General features: G+C 33.1%; 1 protein-coding gene and 1 pseudogene across 1 annotated transcript; one reads left to right on the plus strand and one right to left on the minus strand.

Moving 5' to 3' along the window:
* The first annotated feature begins 278 nt into the window (after window positions 1-278).
* Window positions 279-1,395, plus strand: LOC143544802 (protein ALTERED XYLOGLUCAN 9-like; annotated as a pseudogene).
* Window positions 1,396-7,081: 5,686 nt separating this feature from the next.
* On the minus strand, window positions 7,082-12,307 carry LOC143544814 (uncharacterized). Its single transcript, XM_077036817.1, has 2 exons — window positions 12,176-12,307; window positions 7,082-7,705 (listed from the first exon to the last, which is right to left on the minus strand). The coding sequence occupies exons 1-2, from the start codon at window positions 12,305-12,307 to the stop codon at window positions 7,082-7,084; spliced, it is 756 nt and encodes a 251-aa protein (XP_076892932.1).
* Window positions 12,308-12,942: the final 635 nt, after the last annotated feature.

A 12,942-nucleotide genomic window follows, 5' to 3' on the forward strand; every position in this document is an offset into this window, starting at 1 on the left:
ATGGATAGATGGGCTGGATGGAAGGTCAAGGCCCAAGGCCCATGCATTTGTTATGAATAACATAAAAGTTGTGTTACGCAAATGGGTTATTAACAGGAGATATTCTCTTGAATTTAGATCTTGATTCTTCTTGGTTTAAGATCTAGGATCTGATCTTTTCTTTTGATTCTTGAGCGATTGTATTCAATCATCACAACGGTCATTGCTAAGTCGTCTTTCCCTAGAATGATTGTTGATTGTTGATTGTGTTCAAGTTTGATAATAATAATAGTCGAAGCATGATTTCTGACATGGTATCAAAGCCTAGGCTCATGATTGTTTGATTTCTGAAGTTCGTTCATTAAATCTTGCTCAAGGCAGAATCGATTTGGTGTCTTGTTCGTGTTTGGGGCTTTGTTCCATTGTTGTTCATTCTGTCTCAAGGTTTCATTGGGTCTAGAATTAGTGTTAATTTGAGAATTTGTTGTACACGGATAATTGACTTATGTTTGTATCGTTGCTGATAATTCACCATTGAAGATTTGCTTTAGATATGATCTAGGGTTTCATTATTTATTGGTGGTCGTTGTTTGTTTCTGCCTATCTGTACTTCACCTTCACCGTCTGTTACACCGTATCAATCAAATCCTTCCCTTTATTCACTTAATCCCTTACTTCCCATCATTCTTCCCACAATCGCCTAATGTTTTCTTTCAACAAGATCTTTCTAATTCGTCTATTTCATTACTAAACGATGTTGTTTTTCAACCCAATTCAGACGGGTTTAATTGGAATAGGGGAAACAAGTCTAGATCTTTGGATTGTGATTTTCAGAAACTGGGTCAGGTCGATGTGTCGGATCAGTTAAACGGGTCATGGGTTGTGGTGGCGAACGATTCGCAGGCGCGCTTGTACGTTTGTGGTGGCTTTGTTGGAGTTGGTTTTGGGGGAGGACGAGATGGAAGCGATTCATGGCGATTTGTTTAAGCGCCATAGCAATTATGGTATAACTGTTGGTAGAATCGGGTTGAGGGTGGATTTTATTTGGGCACCTTATGCGACGAATTTGACCGAGGTTGTTACCGGGTTTAAACGAAATAGGACTTACCCGGATGTGTTAATGATGGGTTCCAGGTTGTGGCATATGTGCATTTCACGAATTATTCGGATTATGGTGCTTTGTTTCGGTTGCTTAGGGATTCTTTGTTTCAGTCACTTCCGGTGACTAGGAAGTTTGATGCGAGGTGTGATTCTAGTCGGGTGCTGCATATGTTTTGGCTTGGAATGCTAACGTTGATTAACAAGTTGTTGAATACTGAGGAGAATTGGGTCAAGATCACGCGTGAGCTGTGTGATGCTACTGGTTTCTATAAGTTTCAACTAAAGGGTGCCTATGGTTGGATTAAAGGGTTCTAGCTATCAATGAATATAACTTGTCTGATCTGAGTTTTTTTCTTGTCTGCATTACTGTAAGTTTTTTCTTCTTTCTCTATTTTTTGATAAGTTTTAGGGTCACCAATGCTGATTTGTGTTTGTTAGGGCACTACTGCCTATATTGTGTGAATTGTTGCTCACTGTATGTTGGTTTGTGTGAAGGCTCTTGAGTGTTTATTTGTGTTACTTGTTAAATGGACTTTTATAAGAATAAAAATGAAATCCTCGCTCTATGAGAAATGGTATTTCTTATATTTTTATAAAAACAAGAACATGTTTAATTTGGACATGATAGTTGCAAGTGTTACTGTCTTGCTAAATTGTATTTTAATGCCAATTGGTTTCTTGCTTAGTTAACAGATTTAACGTATTACAAAATCTTTCTAAGAAATTATTTTTAAGTCTCCTTTGGTGACTTTTTCCGGTTGTTGTTTCAGTACAATAAAGGATTAATTTTGGTGATATAAGAAATTAATCAAGAATTATGAAAAAAAATATATATAAAAATAAATGAACTTCTGGTCAGTTCAAGTTTTTTGTGTGTAATAATTCCTTACCAAAATTTTACACAGTTAAAGTTTCAAAATAATTTTTTTATACATAATAATAAAAGTTAAAAAAAAACAGAGTTCTGTTTAATTTTTGGAGAGATTTGCTTTATATATGGCATTTTTTATTTTTTAAATTTGTGTGTATTTTTTCTAATTTGGTTTTGTAAGTTTTTTTATTGTTGCAGTTATGTGTAAGATTCAAACAAAAATTGTTCACAGTAAGTTGTTTGTCTTGAATCTTGTTATAAATTATTCTCAATTATATCTAGTTCTTGAAAAATATTTTAGATATCATCAATATTGTTTTTTCTTGTAGTTCATATGTCATGAATTTCTTGACTGTTAAATTTATCTTGTCATATATTTCTTTGTTCGTGAGATGTTTTTTATGTTGTTTAGGTGGTTGATCAGATTGTGACGTGTTATGATTTAATTTCTGTTACTACCATATGTTTGAGTTTTTAAACTCTTCAAAAATAGTAATGAATGTGCATTTTTCATGATTGAGGTATGTAGTTGAAAATATGTTTTAATGTTTTAACTATAAGTGGTATTTTGGTTGTTGAGCTATGTAGTTCACAATTGTTTAAGCATGTTTTAGTCTTGTTTTCTCTTATTTGAGTTTATGTCTTCTGATTGCAAGATCATGTGATTTCGTTTTATTCAATCAGAAGTTTGTTGGGCTGTGTATTGTTGGCTAATGTAGAATCATGTGATTGTGGTGTTGTGAAACCTGGTCTTGTTGTCTAGTTAGTTGAACAGTGTGGTTCACGTATTTTTAACTAGTAGTAGTTATTCTTGAAATTGTCTGACAGCCGTGTATGTTTTTCGCATGTGCGAGTTTTTCTAGTTGCAAGTTGTGTGCTTTGCGTGTTTAATCAGATATTGTTTGGCTGTAAAAATGTTGTATGAATAAGGGTCATGTGATTCTTGTATTTTATCAGACTTGTTGCTGAGTCTTGTGATTCGGTATTTGTTGTAAAGTTGTAAAAGTTTTTTGCTTGAGTCAAAATTAGTCTTTATGCTCTTTACAAATTCTAGCTGATGTCTTTCTTGTAAAGTTGTAAAAGTTTTTTGCTTGAGTCAAAATTAGTCTTTATGTTCTTTATAAATTCTTGTTGATATAATTCTTGTGAAGTTGTAAAAGTTTTTGGTTGATTCAAATTAGTCTTTATGTTCTTTTCAAGTTCTCTTCTTATATGTTTCTTGTAAAGTTGTAAAAGTTTTTGATCAAGTCAAATTAGTCTTTAAGTTCTTCACATGTCTTGTCTTCAGACGTGGTTATGAGGTTTTTTTTAAAAAAAGCTGTGTAGCTTTCGTTTTCTTATCAGATATGGTTATGATAATCTTGTGGAAACTTATGATTCTTTGTTTCTATCTTGATGGAAATTTGTTCTTTTGTTATCTCTTTCTGTAGTGTTACAGAAAAAGTTTGACTATCTTGTGGCACGTCTTTGTCTTAAAAGTCTTGTGATTTTTGGTTGTTCAGATTTTTGTGTATGATATCTGTTATATAGTCATGCAATTCTGTGATAATTTGAAGTATGTGTATGACTGTTCTATTGTTTAGTATTTGCTACATGTTATGGTATATCATGTGACTTTCTTGTGCATACTCTTTTGTCAATGATGAATCTAAAATTCATTGTTGATTAAAGTTCATTTGTTTGTCAATAACGATTTCAATGTTCATTGATTGGTAAAGAATTTATTTGTGATAAATGTGTTGAGAGGTAGTTATTACATTAGCGATTATTTGATAGATTCTATTATATCTCGGTTACAATTAGATTCTTGCTACATGCTGTTTTTTCTAATAATTGCAAACTATGTAAGATTCGTTTTCTAACACCAAGTTGTAAGTAATAGTCTTGTCTTCATATGTTGTTTAAAACTTTCTTTCAAAGTTTTTGTTATTCGTTTTTTTCATACTTAAGAGTTGTGATATAAAAAAAAAGGGGATAAAAAAATTCCTTTCCTTGATTATGAAATTAAAAAGGAATCTCTAGCTCAATAAAAGTTGAAAGTGTGCTAATTTGTTTTGTTAGCATTGATTTGCTGTGTTCTAAAGTGTTCATAAAGTTGTTTTTATATGATTGTTTTCAAAGTTTATCCGTGGTTTAATGTTGATTTATGACCCGTATGTTGATAGGGAGAACTATTTAGTCTGTGTTCTTGGTGAATTTGGCCCACATGTGCTTTCAAACTTATATGAACTTTTATATTTTGGTTAAAGTTTTTTCAAACATAAAGCTCTTTAAATAATAATTTTTCTTTTCTTTAGAAAAATATGAGTTGATGGTGGTTAAACTTGGTTCATCATCATCATCATCATCGTACTCAGTATATCCCACCAATAGCAATGCTATGGTAGGGTCTGAGGAGGGTAAGATGTAGACAGCCTTACCTCTATCCCATATGGATAGAGAGGCTGCTTCCGGTGAGACCCCCGGCTCGATAGTAGTTTTGCATCAAGCCTTGGACATAAGGCACATAGCACTCAATCATCGGGACACCGGCTGATCGGCTCGATAGTAGTTTTGCATCAAGCCTTGGTTCATGTGTTTGGTTATTGAATTGAGATGGGGTGTTAAAAAAGATGAAGTGTCAATTCAAATATCAAACACATATTTGTTATTTCTTATAATTGTTATTTCTATTTTTTGTCACATGTTATTGGACTTAGAGCTAATGGATGAGATTGCACATTGAATTGGATTTGGACTTGCTTATGGATAGATGGGCTGGATGGAAGCTTACGAAGGTCAAGGCCCATGCATTTGTTATGAATAACATAAAAGTTGTGTTACGCAAATGGGTTATTAACAGGAGATATTCTCTTGAATTTAGATCTTGATTATTCTTGGTTTAAGATCTAGGGTTTGATCGTTTCTTTTGATTCTTGAGCGATTATATTCAATCATCACAACGGTCATTGCTAATTCTGTTTATTCGTCTTTCCCTAGAACGATTGTTGATTGTATCTTTAGTTGTGTTCAAGTTTGATAATAATAGTCGAAACATGATTTCTGACATAGCCTATACAAAAGAATAAAACAAACACGAGATTAGATAAATAAACAAGGACTATAAATTGAAAATATATACCTATATCTTAACATAGACCGAAAAGGCTCAAACTTTAAACATGCATAACTTTGGGCCTCTAGCCAGGATTAAAGTTCCGAGACCCATGACTAGTGGACAGAAAGGTCTTGACAAGCGATCATGTTCCATGCAGTGTTGCCCCCATAAGCCTTAGTGCCATGATGATGAATCGAGGCAGCGTTGTCAGGTTTAAGTACCATAATGTTTTCTTTGGCATAATGCGTTAGTTAAACATGAAAATCCCCATAATTACAATTTTACCATCCATGAGTTTTTCCTATTGTACATAGGCGGCAATTGCCATGTTATTAGCTATTCAGCTTCAAAACGAAGAGAAATATTTATCACACTTGATTGTTATATTGTCCATTCAGCACATCAGATATTGGCAGATGGGTGTAGATCTAGCCAAAGACATGGTCACATGGGCTAAGGTCTTTACCACAATATTTGTAAAATGGAGAGTTATCAATAGTATGAACAATTCAATAATGGAAATGCAATTGACAAAACTTAGGTTTCAAATTGCTAATCCAAACTGCTTGCCATGCACCGGCAAAACAATGGGTTCAGTCGAAACGGGTTCGAGCCAAATTGGATTTGGATCAAAGTGAGTTCGAGTGAAAATGAATTCGGGTCAAGTCATGCTATTTTGCAAATGTATATATAAATTTGGTTCTGATTGAGAAGAAAGATGATTTATCTTTTCAAAGTAGTAGGCTTTGTCAAAGTAAAGTAGATTGTAGGTGTAGTAATGGGTTTTAGGTATCCTTCCATCTTAGATGAAGGAACTTATGTTCTCTTTTCTAATCATGTGTCAAATCAGCACTGACTGGGTTAATTAGAGATGACTAGATCCACTGTATGAGATGGCTGGATCCAAGTTTCCTTCCTTTCGCCTCATGGCAGCTTAACATGAAAAACTCTATTTGAGATGGAGGGGTTGAACCCCATATTTTCATTTTTGGCAAATTTACGGTAGAATGAAAAATATTTGAAATGTCAAAGGCGTGTAACTTGAAAATGAGTGAAACCCTCTGGCCGTGGTCCGACATTATATTAGCACACCATCGCCAATACGTGGATTCCGGTCCATGGCCACAACTGCAATAAATACACCGGATACATATGATTTTTGCATACGAGGGTTTTGCCTTGCACAGATTTCTATACAAAGATGCTAACACAACACTACCTTATCTTAGTCGCCCACATTGTTCTAAATCTTCTAGGTGATCTAGAAATGAAAAACTTATCAAGCTGTTGAATGTATCATTAAACAATGAACACTCAAATAAATAAAGGATGACACAACGTGCATGTTGTCTTAACTCATGCATAATTGGGTTTTGAGACATAGCGGATTTTATTTGTCAAGAACAGTGGTTGCTTAATTGAGTTACCCCTTAAGTCACTAGATGAATCTAGAACAACAATACCTAACAGCTTTTGCACCCTTTATCTTCGTTCATCAGAATTGCTTGTTGCATCTACCCCGGAAACTATCGGACCCTCCGCACGTACACCCCACAGTATATCAACATCTTGTATATTCACAGTGGCCACACCGCGAGTTTGCCTAAAGTGAAAATATGGAGTTTAATATTTCCATCTCATATGGAGGGTCTCATCATTTTCAAGTCACGAACATGACTAGGAAGGAGCACATCGATTCCTCTATCTCGATGGAGGAACACCTAGAACCCATTACCACTCCTGTCATACACCTACAATCCACTTTATTTTGGCAAAACCTCTTGAAAAAAGAAAACGAAAAAAGATGATCTCAGGCCATGCACGTGTCTAGGCAAGATTACATGTTCTAAAACTATATGTTTTGAGTATCTTATATACATTATTACAATTCCTCAATCATCAACAGTGCTATCATATCATATTCATGTTACAATATTTGTTACATATCCTTGCACAAAAGCTATTGAAGATACACAGCACTTACACAAACAATGATAAAGAACAATAATCCGACCACCGGTAGCTAATTTACCTCATTCCCAAAGTAGAGCACACAAAAAAAGAAGACCAACAATCAAAAGCGGTGAAACTTCATGACGCTGTTCCCTCTGAAATGCATGAAAACCTCCATAATTTAATGTATGCATCTGAACATTGAAGATTGAAGGAATAAAACCACCAAATGACAACGTAATGTTCCCAAAACTTGCAGTAATTGCAGGCCCAAAACCACCTATAAATCCAGTCCCATGCTGCAAAAGCTGGTTCCTGTCTGGTGGTGGGCCTGGCTCCGGTCGCTGGCCCGTGGGACGGTTTGGAATATTGTCTCCATGAAGGGATTTAGATCGTGAAGCCGACGAACTTGTTCCTCTACCGTATAATGGGATTAATTGTTCTTCTTGTATGAAGGCTTTACAAAGGGGGCATTCATTTGAATGTGAGTGATAATTAAGCCATTGATATATGCATGGCCAGCAAAAAAGGTGGCCGCATAATGTTACGATCGGATCTTGAGCTAAATCCAAACATATGCTGCAATCGAAGTTTCCACCGTCGCCATTGTTGGAACCGTTATTGTTTGAGAACGATGAGCTTTGGGTGGGCTTGCTTGCCGTCTCCCCAAAACCACCGGACATCTCCAACCGCAAGTTCCTGGCCTATACATCATCGAAACAAGAATTAATATTTGATATCAACGATCGTATAAAACATATAAAATGAATGAAACATATTAAACAAAATGTTAATAGGGTTGTTAGATTATGTAATGCAGCTGGAGACTAGAAATTTGGAAAGATTGGACAACCTAAATGCAATCGAAAGCAAATACGATGTCGATTACATTAAAGGTGAAACATAATGGGGGTGTTAATCAATTATCATGAACATGTTTCAAAGGTGGATGGATTGGATTGATTAATCACTGTTTTATCGGAGGAAATATTGCTATTGACAAAATGTAAACCACAAGTTGCCAACTTTTGGTTTCAAAGATGAAAAAGAGGCGTTGATTACTTGATTACACTAAAATTAAATATTAATATAATTTAATCTTCTTTACCGTTAAAAGTTTGAGTAAATTGTGATTTTAATCCCTATCATTTGATAAAAATCAGTCCATGGCATTTCATTTTCGTTGCAATTAACTCCACTTATTAGCATCACTAGTGTTTCTGTTAAATGAAATGACATTTTGGTCTTTTCCAATAGCTAGGTACAAGATCATGTTGCTATTCATACACCCAAAAGGCCTTTTTTCAGATCCTATAGGCCATTTTAATACTCAGGACCAACTCTGCTATATATCCATGCATGTTCGAGTCCCGAATGCTACATGCTTTATTTCGGGCCTTTTTTTAATCTTATTATTTATGCTGACCTGGGCCTAATCGGTGGGTTTAACACAGATCTTGCATGCACTCTTGTTATAAACGTCTATTTGTATGTAAACTCTCAAATAACCAGCCAACTAGTCAATTAAAAATCTTGATTAGTTATTCCGAGTTAGACTATGCATTGTTTATATTAGTAGTTAGCTAGGTTGCCCAAAACATTTACAGTTATGTGTATTAGTGTATATATGGTTTATTAAGTAGTATAATTTAGTCCCTTTTATTAGGTAACACGTACATGTAGTGGTGGACTTACACTTTAAGTGTAAAGGGTAGGGGTCGGCTGACCTAGTGAATTTTTTGGAGGTATATATATAGGATTAAGTTCTAGCAAGAAATAATCTTAGTGTGAGAAATACGATAAATGAATCAAACCAATCACAATTTATTTCATCTTTTTTAGTTTATTTTAATCTTAGAGGTAAATTAGTAAATCAGTAATTTGTTTATATCTGGTAACTAATAATTATTTGGGAAGGCTACACAATCTTTTTAAGATTCTTTTATAAAATTTATCCTTTTTTTTTCAATACACATCGATTCTCATATCAAATTCACACATCTCTACCTTTTCTTATGCTTTATCAAATTGATTTATCCAAATAATATTCACTTAGCCAAATCGGCTGTTTATATTATCAACAATTCAAACAAGAACTGTAATTTGTTGATTATCCATCCCCATAAATCAAATTAACATATCAAGATACTACAAATATGATGGGCTTAGCATGCACTTATCATTCGAATTATGCTGATTATTCCTGTATTAACAAATCTTAGAACATAGTCATTATTATTATTATTATTATTATTATTAGTTTATATCTAACAACCTACATAGACCATACTAATAACCTACACATGTATTTATATTAACTTACACAAATTATACTAAGAACCTAGATTTTAGAAATGCCACACACACATATCGAAATGCTATTGCCTGCACTGTATATAATAATCTACACAACTTATTCATATTAACCTAGCTACTTATCCTTTTAATAACCTACGCCATTTAAAAATACAACATATCATCAAACCTAAACGCATGAATATCCTCCCAAATTTCTTACATAATACCATAAATATACTACATGTCTTTTTTTTTTAATTTCTTTACGTATTATTTAAATTTAAAAACATTCGGGTTCTTTTATTAATTCATAAACCTCATATCACTTTTTATTCCTATACAGCAACTTATGGATCCTACACAAATTGTTATATATCACAAACCACGAACATATATGTACCCTACACAAACTCTATATATCACAAACAAAATACCGTCTTTCATTACTACACATCAATTACGCATACTACACAAACAAGATAACTATTGTTTTTAACCTACACAAAAAGTTTTATTTGGTGTAGACATTTATTAAGTTGTGTAGATGAATATAAAATGAAAAAATTATACCATAGAAAATAAACAAATTATATCTTACACAACCCATAAGTTTCATACTCAACATAAGCATATTAACCTACACAACTAAGCTAAAAGTTTTATTTGGTGCATGCAATTAATGGTTAACTATTTTAATGTATGCATTGTATTCAGTGTTGGGTTATTCACAAAATCTATATTTCACAGTATATGCATTTAAGCATTTAAACATTTAAACAAAGTTAGCATAAAGTAGATTTTTTTAGTCTTTCACAATATTGTATTAAAGTGTAGGAATAAATGAAATTATATTCTTGTTTAAATATAAAATCGATTTCATTAAATAAAATAATAAAAAAAAGCTTGAAAAGCAGAAACTGACAATTATTTGGTGATGATATAATCAGATCAAGATAATTTGGCTTGAAAGGGGGGATTCCATTTAACGTGAATAATTAAGTCCCGACGTAAATGACAAATTAACCCTTTTTACATAAAAACATCAAATAAATAAACATATATAAGTAATTACAAAACTACCATTTCTATTGTATGCCATTGATTACTCACATTCAATGGTTCAGATTAATTTCTCATACTTGCTGTAATTTCACTTATCGTCTGAACCATCCCCTATATATATATATATATAAGGTGAGATCAAATGAAAATTTCTCTTAAAAAGAAAACATAAATACTCCTAAAGCATTATAACTTTTATTAAAAAGAATTATTTTTAACTTTTATTAAAAAAATTTTGTAGTTTTTTTTTTTACCATTATTCTTATATGCTGTTATTGTTCGGAAAAAAAAAACTTGTCGGTAACCTCGTCGGTGTAGTGCACATGTGTAATAGTGTGCATTACATACATGCAATGCAAAAGTGTTTTATTATATATAATACAACATAATTGCGCATATTTGATCCACTATTATATATATGTAATATAAAACTAATACGCACATCGAATGCACATTAGTGCATATGTATAATACAACATTAACGCACATGTGCACTACATCGACTTTTTTTTTGCATATAATACAACACTACTGCATATATACAATACACAAATATTAAATATATGCAATTAAACACTATCGAATATAAAAATACATAGTAATGCACATGTGTAATACAATAGTATCGCACAGTAATACGTATGTGCATTATAGCGTTTTTTGTTTTTTATATTTTTTTTATTATTATTTTTGAGTGAATGGTAACAAAATATAAGAATAATGACAAAAACAGAAATTTAAAAATATTTTTTTATTTTAATTAAAAATATTTCTTTAAAAGTTTTAAGGATGAGTTTTCTCTTGATCCTCTCCGTTTATATATATGTATATATTAGGTTTTATCCCCCGTATTACGAAGGTTGTTTTGCATTTTTCGTTTTTTAATTTTCTTTGTTGTAAGAAAGTTAATAATATACTTAAGATTTGATGATGAAAGGGTTTCACAAATAATTATATGTTATAACCCGTTTAAAAGCTATCTGGATTTGGTGACCCATGACCCGTTTAAAGGCCAGATTAGCTTCTTCTGTTCATCTGAATTTGGACTTGTCTATGCATCTTTTTAAGATCATCATGAAAGGCAATGATTTTTCTGCAGCTCGGGATAGGAAACAGCGCAATGCAACAATCCTACCGTTCAATATTTAGATATCTTTCATGGATGTCGGAGCTTTCGTTTCTCTTATGGCTTCGACTTTTTAAGGGTTGGCTCTAATCCCTTCTTTGGTTTCCATGAATCCTAGGAACTTTCCTTCTTCTACCCCAAAGGAATACTTAGTGGGGTTTAATTTCATGTTGATGTTGTTCAACCTTGCGAAGGTTTTGGTGATATCTTTGAGCATGGCTTCTTCAATGTTGTTTTTTATTACTATGTCATTGACATATACCTCCAATTGCTTCCTATTTGCCTTTTAAACACTTTATCCATCAATCTTTGGTATGTTGCTTCTGCATTTTTTTAGGGCAAACGACATTTTCATAACAAAAGATGCCTTCATTGATGATGAATGCCAATTTGTCTTCTTCTTCTTTGTGCGTCTGTATCTAGTGGTAGCCTTTGTATGCATGTAAGAAACACTTTAACTTGTAATCTGCTAGGTATTCCACCTTTACATTGATTTCCGGAAAAGGGTAACAATCCTTTAGGAGAGCATTGTTTAAGTCTTTAAAGTCGATGCACATTCTCCAATTGTTATTCCCCTTTTCTACCATTACTGGATTGCCTATCCAGCCACCCCTTTTGTAATGGCTCTACTTCTTTCTGGTCCGACACTTTGCTTTTTTTGCTTGATTGGTTCGATTGACTTGTGTACCTTTAATTGATGTTCTGCCAATCCTCTGGGAACTGGTCCCATGTCTGACACTTGCCATGCAAAAACATCTATAGATCTGAATAACAACTCCCACAAGCAGTTCTTGACTGCCTTCGGCAACTGTGCCCCCATGGTAATTCTTTGTTCTTGGGTTTGATCATCCATTCTTCCATGTTCTTTTCTTTGTTAACCATGATCATTTTTGTTTCTTTTCTGATTTCTTTTACTTCATCGACCAAAACAGGCGACACTGAATTACCTCCCTGTCTCTCAAGTGGCAAAATATAAGGTATCTCTAAACTCTCAATTATCGTTCCTATGGAATACGTTAACAATATACCATAAACTAGTTGTGAACACTCAGTAAACAACCTAATATGCATCCATACATGAAAGGCATTCACAAAGATGCATATGAAACAATAAATTGATCATAAATTAATACCAAATATGTATATGCATCACAACCATGTACAATAAAAACTTTACCAAAGCATTAATCAACCAACAATAATCCAAAACCAAAAATAAAACGAGTCTAAAACATATTTATCCAAACCCAGTCAGTATAAAAGTTTAACCAATCATAATTATTAAAGAAACAAAGATAAAATAAATATTATGGTTCATGACAAAAGGAATAAAAATAATTGAGTAATTTGCCAAGTAACTTGATTTCTTCTTTGATCCAATGTTAATGATGACGAATCTTTTAAAGCACAATAGCCGTTCTCAACTCCTCTGGCCGAACCAGGAGTTTGCCTCCC

This window comes from Bidens hawaiensis, unplaced genomic scaffold (genome assembly GCF_021521415.1).
Source record: "Bidens hawaiensis isolate Kalapana, Puna unplaced genomic scaffold, B.hawaiensis_p1.1 tig00000904_1, whole genome shotgun sequence".
Taxonomy (NCBI): domain Eukaryota; kingdom Viridiplantae; phylum Streptophyta; class Magnoliopsida; order Asterales; family Asteraceae; genus Bidens; species Bidens hawaiensis.